General features: G+C 40.7%; 1 protein-coding gene across 1 annotated transcript in view; it reads right to left on the bottom strand.

Moving 5' to 3' along the window:
- Positions 1–15,382, bottom strand: part of BMPER (BMP binding endothelial regulator) — a 262,543-nt gene that overhangs the window by 82,148 nt on the left and 165,013 nt on the right. The window contains exon 12 of the mRNA XM_060020709.1: positions 3,318–3,647. Coding sequence (XP_059876692.1) covers positions 3,318–3,647 — 330 coding nt within the window. The remainder of the gene's footprint in view (positions 1–3,317; positions 3,648–15,382) is intronic.

Genomic DNA, 15,382 nt, shown 5'->3' with positions numbered 1-15,382 from the left:
GATGCCTTTGTCTATTGCTGTATCATATACATATGTGTTTGCACAGTTACTTTTACTCTCTACATGAGTAGAATCCATGCAAAGTAAATTACAGTAGTGACAGGCAAAAAAAAAAATGAATAAGTTGTAATTGAAAAAAAAAACTGCTCTTCCTAAAGATATTTTAAATAGGCATCTTATGAGATGAAAATGCCATGGAAGTGTTTGAGAGTTTGGGGTTAGTCCTTTCTGCAGCTGGGATGAGTTTCCCAGTTCTCTGCATGGGAAATTGGTAGAAATAACTGGCAGTCAGAAGGCCAATGCTGAAGCACACGTCTCATGTGGGATGTGAGCAGCAGCTGCATTCCTTCCACTGTGTGAAGAGCTTTCCGATTTTCCCTTCTCACCAGTGAATATTTTACCAACCTGTTTTTCACCTTTCAAGTGTGTGACCTGGCTCCACACTACTAATTTTTTTTTTTTTGGTAGGGGGATTGTTGTTCTTTTATTTTGTGGTTTTCTTTGCTTTGTTTTTTTGGTTGTTATTGTTGCTTTTGCTGCAGTCCACTTTTAAGAGAGAGAGGAGAGGCAAAATCTGTCGACATACCATAGTGATGCTTAAACATGGATAATTTTTCTGTTTAGAGTTTACACCAAAGGAAAAAAAGAAAAAAATATATATATATATACTCTAGGTTCATCAAGTGTAGAGCTCTACCAAAAGTAAAATAAAAAGTCGCACTCCCACATGTTAATGCTTTCAGGTGGATCTGATGTAACTCTTTCAGGTGGAGTTGATGAAGTGAACAGGCGGCAGAAAGGAAATATTTTAAGTGATTCGCTAAGTGCCAAGAGTTGGGGTGGGGGTGTGTGTGACAGGGGTGAGCAGAGCTTTCTCAAGCTACTGAGCCTTGTTCTGTGTCTTCTGTACTACCCCAGTTGTTATTAGGAATGTAGCTATAGCCTAATTCCACCCAAGCTACACGGCTACCTGTGCTCCTCTGGCAGACAATTCCATCATGAAGTGCTAAGTCTATAAACCACAGGGCCACAGAGCCATTCTTCCCCATCTCCCATCTTCCAGCTGCAGGCTTGATTTAAGCTGCTATTTTGAAGAAGGTACCCTTTGATCACATGAGCTTATGAAAACAAATTATGGAGGAAGAACAAACACTCAAAGGATATACTGTGATATTTTAGATAGGCAATCAATAGGTAATAAAAAGAAAATATCCCTAAGGGGTAGTACAAACTGAGATTGGTAGACCAGAGTGGAAGAGACCATTGTCTGGAAATGGAATTGTTCCATTCAATGGATAATCGCGAAGCAAGTTTAGTGCCCAAAGAAATACAGTTCCTCCCTAGCAAGCAGAAAGCTTGTGCGCTCCGTGTAATACAGGAAGCTGTTCAGCTGGGTATTAAGGGCACATAAATTACTTGCATCATGGCAAGAGAGACAGAAAAAGAAAAGAAATTGTAAAACTGAGTTCAAGGCCTAGAAGAGTTAAATTCACTATCCTAATTATGGTATTTATGATATATTATTATTTTCTTAGCAGCCTCATCCTTGCGGTCATATTTGCCATGTGAAATCCTTACAAAGAGTACACTTATTCCGTAAGGTATTGTCAGCTGTGACAGGAACAGTATTGAAACTCCTCAACTGTCAGTAATATCTGAATATGCAGAATCCCTTTGAGTATTGGGTTGTAGATGACTAATAATTTCCATATCAGTAGAATCCACTGTGTCCACCTGGCTTGCAAACAGATAAGCAAGGTGCTTCTAATTATAACTGTGTAATAATGGGTCATTTTGTGTACATTCTACGTGAAGCCACAAACTGTTGCTTCCTTCAAAGGGATGAGCTGAGGCCTACATGTGCGGAGTGGCATGTCATTTGAATGCAACAACAGGTGTCTGAATTGTCTGGGGTGGATTAATCCCTCTAAAGTTGAATGAACAGAGCTCTTCACATCTACCACTGTCAAAGTGAACAATGGGAATCTTCCCTTCTTTATAGAATGTCCCAATGCATTAATATTTAACATTTCTTAAATAAAAGCTCCCTGGGCTTCTCCTTGGCTTCCTGCCTTTGTTTAGCTAAGCTGGCATTCCATCGGCTCAAATCAATTTACCAAATATATTTTGGCTTGAACAGAAACAATTAACAGGGTTCTGAAGGTGCCGTGGAGAACAGTCTCTGCAGTCCCTCAAAAGTGCCTGCTCTATCAGATGTTTCCCTTTCAATCCATATTAGCTAAAGAAACTGGAATCCAATTGATGTTTTGACATTGTTAAATTCTCATCAGTGCAAAAAGTAAGAAATATGCTGATTTCCTCAAGTATCGTGCTTAAAGAAATAGCATATGCCAGGAGGACATACAGTTCAAAATCCAATTGACAAACAATATGCATTAACCAAAGGCAGCATGGAAGGAACCATACATGATATAATATAAACTGTGTAAATGAACTGAATTCATTCTTTGGGGCTGAGAATGAAGGATTGATTTCTGCTTCTAAGATGCCTCTCTAAGGCAGCACCTCACAGACAAAAATTTGAGCCTCACTGAACGCCTAGGAGTAACCTACTAGCAACTATGAACAGTTTGGCCAAGGGGGAATGTATCTGCCCGTGGAGGGGAAACACAGAGTCCAGGGGGCCTCAGGCAACATGTGATGCTGAGAAAAGGCCTCAGCGGCCAGCTGCCTGTGCCCACGGCTGGGGGAAGTGCTTTCAGAGCAAGCATCCTAAGTGTCCTCCAGCAGAAGCCGGTGGTTCTACCCCTCAACTCAATGAGCATCCTGCCCCGGGTCAAGAATGGACAGGACTGCTGGTCACACAGTCCACCATCTGCACTCCCATCTTCACACCCACACTTTTGCAGTTTGCTTTTGAGGAGTCCCTCCTTCTTGGACAGATGCTAACAAGGAAACACTCTTTCTCACGGATGTGAGACTGCACATTACTGGCTGAGCTGGGAAAGACACAATTCCAAGCTAGACATCAATGGCCTAAAGTAGCAACAAAACATGAGAAAGGGGTCATTTGGAGAGAACCACCGCTATGTCTGGAATGAGGATGGAAAGGCACTGGATGTCGACAGATTGCAAGACTGGTGTAACTGGCATCAGACTGCAAGGCTCCTCGGTGTGCAAATTTCTCCAGCTGTTTTGTGGCACCTCGGGCGTGCGGCCACACCTGCGGCTGGAATACTGCTCTGCCTCTGGTTTTCCTCCGCGGAGGAGGAGCAGCTGCAGCTCCTGAGCACAAGTTGGTGAGACAGAGGGAAGAGCCAGAGGTACAGAGAAGGCCGGTGCTTCTAGAAGCCCACCTGCTTTGGTCGTCACTTTCAAGAGGTAGCCGTCCAGGTCGATGTGAAACTGCGGCGCGTGGCAGGGCAGCGCGATGCGCGAGCCGTTCCAGCGCACGGTCAGGTGCTGCTGGAGGCTGACGGTGCCGGCGCCCAGCACCAGGTCCACCGACTTGGTCCAGGAGAAGGAGCGGGTCCTGCGCGCATCGTTCTTCACCAGCACCTGAAAGGGCGAGGCAGGGGAGGAGCAGTCTTTTGTCAAAACGTACTGACACGTCCCCTGAAAGTTAAATGTCCGTCCGTCAAAAGTGTTGTAGTGGGGATCTCCGAATACTGTGCAAACGCCAGGCTCTGCGGATGAGTGAGAGACAAAAGCAGGTCATAAACCGAGTGAAGGATTCAAAGAGAAATCAGGGGTCCCTGCAATAAACCTGATAGGAGCACCTGCCAGGTAAAGGGAAGGCCTTAGCAGAGGTGCACTAAGGAAAATCAACTTAAAAGAAAATAAATAAAAAGTTTGGTTGTTCTAAAAGTTTGTACCAAACCTCACAGGACATGTAATACTTCTGGTGCTTTTATACTTAAAAGTTATTTACAACACTTCTGAATTCTTAAAGCATCTCTATTTTAGAGACTTGATACGCTTCTATGGTCTTAATGTCAAAGACAGATAAATGAAACTAGGATAATTTTATAAACAGAACTGGCCTAATTTCATAACCCATATAAACAAGAACAAAAATATAAGTAAAAGGCAGCAACATAAATGACAATACACCAAAGCATTAGTATGGTTTCCATTTAACTGATTCAAAAAATTTGGAAACATGGTATTCTCAGTGTTATTCACGGTCTTAGAAAAGTATTATATTCAACACTCATGTATTTCTAAGTACAGATAAATAGAACTGCCAAACAGATACATGTTTAATATTGTTAAGAACCAAACATGGATAAAGTTGACAGTCTCTGTATTTTCTAGAAATACAAGTCTCCTATATTTTGATCTGTGTATCAACATCTAAAGTTGGATAAAGAATCAATTGTAAAGCCCATCATTCATTAAGTTTAAGAAATTCCAATGAATTCATCACTTCAAAATACCACTAATTCAAATACTTATGAGACCCAAGTAAAGTTTTACACTTTAGGGCATTTCAAAGGTTTATACAGAAAACTAAATATCATTTCTTTTTTTACAACAAAATTTGGCATTGATTTGTTTTCTATATAAAGATATTTTATCTGTTTTTAAGAAGGCATAAACAACCAGGAAATGAGAAATTCATTTAGAGAAATTAGCCCACATGATGAAAGAACTAAAATAAAACGATCGATTTCCAGAACAGGTCAAGAATATGAAACTATCCTATACAAATAATTGCTCTGAATACGTAACAGAAGAAGTAAGCATCAATACAGAAGAAGGATGTGCCAACTGATCTGATGGGACCAACTGGATCCAAGGCAAACATTTGCTTTTAATTTCTAAAATTTTTGGAGAGTAATGTTGTTTTATGATACATTATGTCATTTCATATGTCAATTTCACATGACTCCATATAAATCATACGTATTGGGAATTTCGTAAATTAATTATTGTTCTAAGTTAGCTTTCCTTGTCAACATTTAATAGAGACTCACAGAACACATTGTTTCTGGTATGTAGGAGAGTTTCAATGAGCAAATACTTCAAGGAATATAAAAAAGGCACTACTTGGGGGAGGAGGGTGGAAGAAAAGGGTGGGAGAGAAAGCTTTGAAAGTTCACCAGCAACAGTTTAATTCACCCGCCATTTCGATTCCTTTCTTATCCTTTTTTATGGTGGTCTTTCCTTGTGACTCCAGTTTTACTCAGTTTGTTGCTCCACACTGTACCCCACCCTCACCTTCTTAATCCTATATCCCCCCAAATAGCGTTCCCACCTATCTAACCACCCCATACTGCATTTTCCAGTCCTTTCTCCATGTGATTACTTCAAAATTGTCCTATCACACATTGCTCTCACAGTCTGACAAATGGAATCCTTCCCTGGAATGAAGATGGTGCTTTTTGGTTGACAGGGAGCAAGGCCGTTCTTTGGGACACCTCAAGTGGCATCAGGAGAATTATAATAGTTCAAAGTTAATGCTACCATGTGCCCCCAAAGAACTAAATGTTAACCTGACCGCCAGATGCACCAAATTCAAGAAAAGGGCTTTTTCAGAGCTTTTAATGCCACATACTTGTCAAGAAAACTCAGAACCAATCAATGCTTTTGAGCTCTTGAGCTTGAAATAGATGGACCTCAGCTGGCAAAGGCCAAGGCACAAGTGAAGGAGCTGCAATTATATTCCTGAGAAATCCTCTCTCAGTTGTGAGCAGGCAGGCACAGGGCATGCCTACACCTTCTGCCCGGAGTCTGTAGGGAACAACATACAGCTTCTCCAGGTGTTCTGACCCCAACTGCATCAAAATGACAACTAACAAAAACAGTAACAGCTAACGTTTACCAAGAATTCACTACATACCCTAGCACTATTCTTCATGCCTACTGATCATGGACACATTGTAAGAAAATGGATATTTAGATTGTCTCCTAACATTAAACAAATAGCTAAGCACTTGGTAGTAAATCCATAAAATGAACTATTATCTAGTCATTGAAAAAGTCTGTAAATAATGTTCATGATTGAAGAAATGCTTATGCCATATTAAGTGAAAAATAGGAAACAAAATTCTATCTATAGGATAATCTTGACTGTGTTAAAATAAATATCCAAACACACACATACCCCAAAATTGTAAACTGAGATTGTTTCTTGGTGGTAGAACCATGAGCGATAATTTTTTTCTTCTGCCTTATGTTTCTGTTTTCATTTTTGTTGTCCCTGTGTTTTGTTTTTAAGAGTCAAGATGTGGGTACATGTAGATAAGGTCAATTATGTGACAAACCAAATCCTCAAAGAAGCAACAGAAAATATACTGCCTATAGAATGGCCCTGGGGCCCTAGGGAAATCTGAGCTTGCTCATAGCTGGGCAGGAAGCTGTGAGGGACATCCAGGGAGACCAGGCAAGGGAAATCATGTGTGAGCAGGGCTGTCAGGAAAGATATTTTTCAAGAGGCCATAACTTGTGGAAGAGAAGGGTCTGGAGATCAGGATGATTTTTCTGTATAAGGGCAATATAGAAGAAGCCAACAAAATTTCATGATGAGGAAGATGCCTGAGAATTATGTGTGTCATTTGGGACATTTTTATCACAAACTAATATAATTTTGAAACCTTGCCCCTTTCTCCTGGCACCTCAAGGTCCCCATGCCAGATCCTCGAGATGTCCATGCAGGAGCAGCGAACACATGCACAGAAAATGACGGAAAGTGAGAATCTCAGGGTTAAAAAATCTGCCTCTCTGAAAAGGAAAAAAAACTATAGAAACACTTAAGGGACAAAAATGAACACTGTATCCTCATATAATTTTTGCTCAGCAGACCCAGTGAAATGAGTCACAGTCCAAGATGTTCTGATGTCTGGTCACACTCTTCTGGAAAGCCTGGAGTGGCAGTTAGAGCTAAATAAACAGACCCTTCCGTAACTATCCTTGCCTGAATATGTTTAAGTCAGACGATGGAGAGAAAAAGCCAGTTTACAAGCAGTGGTATGTGCTTTCATAGTCTTTTAAGTCAAATTATCAGACGTCATTTTTGTTTTGGTTTGTTTTCAATAATATGTATACAATGTCTAGGAACTGGAAAAAAAAGAGTAGAATATTAAGAATGTTTTTTCTCTTAGGTAATGAAATTACGTGTGACATTTATTTTCCTCTTTCTTGTTTATGTGTATATACATTATTATTTACATTTTATTATTTATAATCACTATGTATACTCTTGGAATAAGGACATTTATTTTAAAAAAATAAAAATACTGGATTAAAACATACCTCTTTGATTTTACCTATTTTAATAAGACAGCTATGAGAATTAATAGAGTCGGGCTGCTTCTGAAAACAAAATTCCAATGTTTTTCTCTTAACCTCATCAAGTACATTTATTTCTCCCATGGGTATATTTACTCTAATAAGATGCCTTCCTTCTGAGAACAGTGATTATTCTCAAAACATCCATCAGCGAAAATTAAGGGAAAATTATACAACCTCATGTCATAAAAAATAAGAGAAACTGAGAAGACTCTAACCCCCTTCCCTCAAAACACAACAAAACAAAAACAGAAAAGCATAAGAATAAAAAAAGTATCATTCACGGTTCCGCCAACAAGAAATAATCACTGTTTACCATTTTGGGGTGTGTGTGTGTGTGTGTGTGTGTGTGTGTCTGTGTTTGTGTACATTTTAACATAGTTAAGATTATCCTGTACATGAAATTTTATTTCCTCTTCACTTACCGTAAGATTTCCCCAGTTACTAAAGTCACTTTGAAAACACAGAAAATGACTTTCATCCGCAGTCCATTATTCTCTGCAAAGAGAATACCACACTACTACACAGAACAGTACCTTTCCAGAGTAGTGTTCTAACCATGAGGAAGGTCTATCAAATGAAAAACATGGCTTTAAACTTTCCTCAACATAAACTGCAGTAAAACGGGCCCTGTGGGACTCCGGCGCCACTGGGTCATGCAGGGGCTCCTGGGAATCCCAGGTGGGTAAGAGCCATGATAATGCCAAGTTTGGGTCAAGAACCAGGAAAGGCTGGGGTTAGAAACGCTGCCCTGAACACAAGCCCTTATGCTGTTTGTCTAGGCTCCTCCTGACATGATGTAAGCCTCCAATATAAACAGGCTGTGTGTGATCCAGCAGGAACTGAACTTCCCCACACAGGAGGCTCTGGCCTCTCTCAGAGGTGTCCCTGACAGCTGCTGCCCCCAGGGGACCTCAAAGCCAACAGAAGCTCCACCAAGGGGCACCTGGATTCCTTTCAGATTTTACATCCTTGGCTTCTTAAATCAAAACTTAATCTGACTTTACTGTGTGAATGTGGGGTTAGGTCATAGCGGGTTTCTTTCCACCCATCCCTAATCCATGAGACAGACTTACAAATCTACAAATAAAAAGCTCATTTTTTTAAAAAGTTGAGTAGGTACCTGAAAGTAACATTAAAAAAAAAAAAAAGGTTTGGTAGGGATACTGTTAAGAATGTAAATTTCTTTTCATATAATTTCCATAACCTCATATCCTCACCAACTTCAAACAGAAGAGAACAGGGAGCATCTTTACCTTTGAGATCTAATTTGAACTAAATTTAAACGTAAAGCCGAGGCTGACATCCTATTACGGCCTCCCCAGCTGAGCCCAGGGCTTCCCCACCTCTCATCTTGGTTGGTGCAGTGGCCTGTGCCTGCCCCAGACCTCAGTTCACAGCACTGGAGTTCATCAGCTCACGTGCCAACCTTCCCCACATCTCAGCCAAAGTCGCTTCTCTTTCCTATAAGTCCCCAAAGCAAAACTGACCACACAGCTCATCTTTTCTGGGACTTTTCTTAAATTCAAATACTCTATCTTACAGTCACACTATGTTTTTCAGTTTGAAGGTTAAAAGGTTAAAGGTTAAAAATATGGTCATCATACCCACAGAACGCTTATGATAAATCACTTTCCACCCAACTACAGCTTTTAGTTGTAATGTATCCTTAACGCCTAAAACAGGCCTTAAACTCCTTACACGTAAATTTTGTGTATACTTCTCAGTGCGTGGCACACTGGCTTGTATATTGGGGGAATCTACATTTATATACATGATAAACGGATTCATCTATGCATTACTCATAGCAATGCCTGGTATAATACATATTAGGTATCAAATATTTGTTAACTGAATGGGTTAATTAATTAAAGAATAAATTTCAGTGGAGGAAAATAAACTGCCCACACTAAACTCACTAAAATATTTAAGTGTAATAAATGGTGTACAGCAGGTAATTCAACAGAATTTTGCTTAATCAAGTAATTAATTGAATAATTAACTAATGCTCTCAGGACAAGGGATTAAGGCTGCAGATAAAATTAAGGTTGCTAACCAGCTGACCCTGAGATGGGGAGATTATCCTGGGTATTTATCTCCAGGCAGGATAAATGTTATCACAAGTGTCCTTATAAATGAAGCAAGAAGGCAGGAAAGTGAGTGTCACACAGTGCTGCAGCATGAGAAGGACTCAACTTGCCATTGCTGGCTTTGAAGATGAAAGAAGGCTTCACATCAAGAAAAATGGGCAGCCTCTAGAAGCTGGACAAGGCATGAAAACGGATTCTCCCCTAGAGCCTCGAGAAGGAATGCAGCCCTGCCAATACTTTGATTTTGACCCATTCAGATCCATTTCAGACTTCTGACCTCCAGAACTTAAGATAATAAATGTATATTGTTTTTAAGACACTAAGTTTGTAATAATTTGTTACAGCAGCAATAGGAAACTAATAAATCTAGCAAAAGTCAAGGCAACTTGGTCTGGAGTGACTAGGTTACACCAGGTACCATGCCAGATGTTTTCCATATTTTCACTATCTCCTTTAATCCTCACTACTTCTCTACACATGGTATATACTATTACCCTAATTTCTTAGCAATGAGTCTGGAGAGGTTTCCTTGTTGCCCGTGGTCACCCAGCCAATAGCAGTAAAGATAGAGTCCAACCTAATCTCTGTGGCTTTGAAGCCAGTGCCTCCCACACCATGACTTGATGTTTCCATTTACACCCTATACCACAGCATCCTACGCAGTCATTGTTGTTAACAAACTGGGATTAGAGAGCTTTGGGGGAATCTGAAGAAATGTATAGACACTCTTCCTTCCAAGTGCACATGAGTATATCCACTCAAATGTAGAGGCTCACAGACACCCTTTCCTAAGACTGATCAATGACCTCCTAAGAGTTCATGAACTTCAGTTTAACGACATCTATCTAGAAGTTAATTAAAAACTATATTACACGGTTCTCTCATTTAATGTGTTTACATTTCATCTCCCCAACCACATTACAAGTTCCTAAACTCAGGGTCTGTATCAGCTTTTTATCCATGTCCTCCAGGGCACCTTCCAGAATGCTGGAAACTCATTGGGTGTTAATACAAACTTGTTATAGAAGATGCATTTTTGCCACTCTATCATCCAAGCTCTGACCTTAAAATGTCTGCCCTCTTTAAACTAGAAATCGCTATCTATCAGTAAAGAGGACTTCTTACCTGAGTGAAAAGATGGGTTTCACATCTCTAAATTAACCTATCTTACAGCTTTAAAGCCACCTTAGAGCTTTGTGAACATTAAGTAAGTTGCTTAGAAGAGAGCCCTGGGTTTGAATCCCAGTCTTGCTACCCAATGACTACAAAAACATGCGCACACTACCTGTATAACCTCAGTCTGTTCACCTGTAACATGAGTTGAAGAACAACTACTCTGCAGGGTGGTTATAAAGACAAAGATAGCATTGCAAAAGTGCCCAAAGTATAATAGATGCTTAGAGAGTAGTCATTATTAGTTGTATTATTATAAATGCTATGCAAATCTAGCAAGTAGATACCCACTGCCTGCTGAAATAGGGCTGGATAAGACTGTAACATACTTATAAAATGGAAATGTGTTGAAAAGACAATGTGAGTTTAGTTCATCTATAAAAGACATACAAATGTAGATTTGGGGGTAGAATGGAGTAAGCCGCTAGACCAAAAGAAGAATGTTAACAAAGTCGTGGACATGGGAGAGAAGGCAGCTTGCACAAGAATAGCAGGAGACTGATCTGCCCAGAGTGGGTAGTTGCTTCAGGAGATGTAAGACACCCAAGCCGTCTAAATAAATTGGCCTGAGATTTATTGCCAGCCTGAGAAGTTTAAATGTATTCCAGATAACCAGCATTTCTTAACATGTTTCCTATGAAACATCAATCCTGCCTGTTACTCTGCCAAAATAAGTAGAAATAAAAAAACCTCTGCAGCCCAAATTAACTTGGGAGGGACTCTACGCTCCACCATCCTCCTGCAAGTCTACCCTGCACATTGGCATAGAAAGGGCTCTGCGAATTCTGCAGTGAGGAAACAAATTCCAGTTTACTTGACCCAGCATTTCCCTAACGTATTTAATAACAGAACCTTGTTTTGAAAATCTTATTCATTACTATCCCTCAGCACTAGAGTTTTATAAAACAAACTTTGGGAAATTCTGAGAGAGACCAGTGAAGGAAGCCGGTATTGGTTTCGTGAAAGCCAAGTTTGGATTCCGACAGTGGTATGCAGAAGGGGCCGACGGAGAAAAGACAGAGTTAGTTGCAGGCAATAAGATGAGGTTCTGGCTGCCGTGGGAATGGGAAAGAAATTATTTATTAGAAAAAACACGCAAAGAGACAATCAACCAGACCTGATGACTGATTATCAACAAGGGAGAGAAATGCCCGAAGTATGAGAAATAACATTAAGACTCAAAACCTGTGCAGCTGGGATAAAGGGGGTGCCAAAATTCAGTCAACAGATAGGGGCTGGAAACAGCCATTGATCTCTCCATCCAACTCCCAACCCAGATAATTTACAGAATCAAAGGTAGCAACTGTTAATCAAATTCAAATACATTCCTTTGTGAAAGAAGAATGTACTCTCCAAAAAATTTAGAAGCTGAGACGTACCATATTCATATCTTGTCAAGAAGTCCTATGTTAAGGACCTGGAAGTTTGGACAAATGTGAAACCAAAATGAGAGAGTAACTGCAGATGCAGGCAGGGCTGTGAGCTCACAGGATGAAAAGGTGTAAAGTAAAAGCAGAACAGATGTGTGTACTAAGGAGAGATATGAAAGGGCAGAGCAGAGGAAAGGAGCAATGGTTGGGGGTGGAGAGCATTAACCAAGAAGGGGACTGCGATAAGGAAAAGGATGATACTACTCATAAATATGAATTTCACATCAAAGGGAACCACCGAGTGCAGCTAATGAGTCATATCTCCAAACTCCCAAAGAAGGTTACAATTCAAGTATTGTAATCCAAAAAGCTGAAGAGGTGAAGTGACCTCAGAAACATAGATAAGGTTTTAAAAGGTGAGCAAATACAGCTGCTCTCAAATAGAAGCCCTTAATCATGTACAGAAGAAAGAAATTGGCAAACTTCATATATATTTCGCAGTAAACCTCCAAAATGAGTAAAAATGTAGTCAACAAAGAACATATAATAGTGCTTAAAGTTTGGGCTTTGGAGTCACATGGACCAGGCTATTGGCTGACCTCACCTTATTTAATTTCTCAGACCCTCAGATCTCTCATTTGTAAAATGGGTATAACAATAGCTTCCACTGCATGGATCATTGTGAGGATTAAGTGACAGAATGCACGGAGAGCATTTATCACAATGCCTGACACAGATTTACATTCAATAAATCGCGGCTGGTAAGAGGAGCAATTGTAGTGGCAGCAGAGTAGCAATTTTTTGTTGTTCTTATTTGATTCAGAGGAGATGTGACCTCCAGAGAGGTATAAATCTGCCTCAGCTTTGCATACAGTCATGTGTAATTTATTATACAGTTTTTCCCACAAAGTATACTTCTCAGAGTTTGGGATTTGTATTCTTTGTTTTGTCACTTAGGGGTATTTTAGGTGCACCACTTTTAAGAGGTTTTGGTCACAAGTTTCTTTAACAACTGGGTATTTGCATCTTCCTTGAGATTCAAGATGGCAGCCTTGGCCAAATGTGCCAGATGTCTAATAATGAATTTATACATATCTTTATGTATAAAGATATATTCTTTCAAAATTAGGCAAGAGAATAACTTTTAACTGAATGATTTAATTATGGTATATCTGTATTAAGAATACTTTCCCAAGCAAAAATCCAGGGAGGCCATATGATGTTACAGAACGAATACTGGAGAAGGAGGTAAACAAATGCAGGTTTTCATCGTAGCTCTTCAAGTTAATACTACTGTGAGCCTCAGTTTCCTCATCTAAGAAGTAGAAAGGCTGACCTCATAGTTAAGGTCCATTCATTTATACAGTTCCATGATGCTAAAATGATGATGAGCTTGACTGGCAGAGCAATTCTGCTCTTTCTTACTCCCAATGGAATTTATACACAGTGATTTCAAACTTAAAACTATATGTATTTTATCACTGTAAGTAAGAAATTTTGGGGAGATCTTCACTTACTGCTGGAAATACCTCCACCTTGAGTTGCCAGAAGGAAAAAAATACCTGGAAAAATGAGCGGACATGGAAAAACCACGCCAGTTTGAGTCACCAACTGTTCTGGACCTGAGCAGAAAGGTGGAGGTGTCGCCAGGTAGATGAAAACGTGGGCACTTGAGTCTACCTTTCTCCCTGGGTGGCGTGGAGGGAAACACTATCAAATTGGAAACTCTTCCTAAAATCGTTCTCCAATCTCTAATCCCCCCCAGTTGTAAAGCCCTTCAGACCTTCTCTTCCCTTCCTAACTGCACCTGGTTGTCAAACTGAACAAAATGACTAAGAAGTCAATGGTAGAAACTCCAGCCCAGGCCCTGGGGCCAGACTTCATTGGAGGAATTTGGGCTCCACTACCTACCTTGGGCATCGTTCTTAACCTCTGAGCCTCAGTTCCCTCAGCTGTAAAATGGAGCTAATAACATTTCTTGACAATGAAATGGATGTGAGGATCAAAAAAGATCAAAGATAGCCCAGGACAGTGTTCGGGCTGTTTATTAATATAAATAAATATTAGCTGCTGCTGCTATTACAATGACTGCCATTATTGTTCCATGATGATGATTGTTAACTAAACAGTCAGAACTGACGAAGTTACTAACACCCTGTAGAAACTGACAATACGTGGTGGATAATAACCCCTAATAACCTCAGGCTCCTCCAACTTTGCATCAATTTACAGCCAGAACATTGAAGGTAACAGTATCCCGTAGAACAGAACTGCAAACAAAATGGAAAACAAACCGATTTCCTCACACCCTTCCACTGCCGCTTCTGCCTGTGTGGGGTTTCCCAGCCGCCGCGTGCGGTACAGTTGGGTTTTATTTGCCACCCTGTCTGCTGGTTGGGCCTTGGGAGCTGTGACAAACCCACCTCCAGATGCTGGAGGCTAACTTCAGTGGCCACTTAGCTTAACACCACCTCCTCCTCCTCCTCCTCCTCCTCCTCCTCCTCCTCCTCAGCAGGGCTAAAGTCAACACCACAAATTCTTATTCTACAAGCATCTTGAGCTCCGGTTTCAAATTTCCTTGCTTTCCTGAGTTAAAGACAGACTCTTGGCGTTAAGGGACCTGGAGTTGCTTACAGTCTTGGAGGCTCAAACACAGAATTACTAATTTGCGGAACCTCTGTCAGTGGAGATTTCTCATAAAATGGGCCCTAAGGTCACTGTTTCATTAACTTGTTGCATTCCCCTTCTTACAACCACTCTTTAATTGGAGATCGCTGTAGGGATGCTCAGGGACTTAAAAAAGGTGAGCTAAGACCAGGCAGGGCAATTCCACCGTGCCCGTGGTGGGTGCACGCAGCAGGCAGGGCCCCTTTCGGACAGCAGGCACCCCAGTGCTGGGCACAGCTGGAAATCTAACCCTTGGGGGTTTTAAAAAGTCACCTGGCAACTGTGAGCCTCCTTGTACCCTGAGTTGCTGAAATCTGATATTTCCTGTTACTTGTGGGACATGTAGTTGAGGTTATTTCAATTAAAAGCACATCTGTGCTCAGAATACCCTACCCTCCTCTGTGTTACGTAATCGTGAACTTGGTTTTGGGGTTGGGATTCTGATGATGAGGATTGATGTAGCTACAGGCACAGCTTAATGAATCTATAAGACCGGAGATGGGGCATCAATGTCTGGACTGCCTTTGGTTGCCTCTGGTCTTGTAGATGGTTAAGAGAATAAATTCTTTCTCAAAGTCAGTCTCTCTTTCCCTCCCTCTCTCTCTCTCCACACACACACACACACACACACACGCACCGCAACACACACACACACCAACACACACACACACCCCTCCCTCTTTTATCAGGGAAAACTTTGCCACTAAGTACCATTTCCATGTCTGAAAACAGACATTCGGCCAGCAAAGAATTTATCTGATTCAGGTCTCTGTTGGGTGGCTAGGTCAAGATTCCACCTACTGTTTGCCAACACACAGTAAGATAACA

Source organism: Delphinus delphis, chromosome 9 (assembly GCF_949987515.2).
Source record: "Delphinus delphis chromosome 9, mDelDel1.2, whole genome shotgun sequence".
Classification (NCBI taxonomy): Eukaryota; Metazoa; Chordata; class Mammalia; order Artiodactyla; family Delphinidae; genus Delphinus; species Delphinus delphis.
The sequence above is the reverse complement of the archived record's forward strand: the minus strand, read 5'-3'. Positions and strand labels throughout refer to the sequence as shown.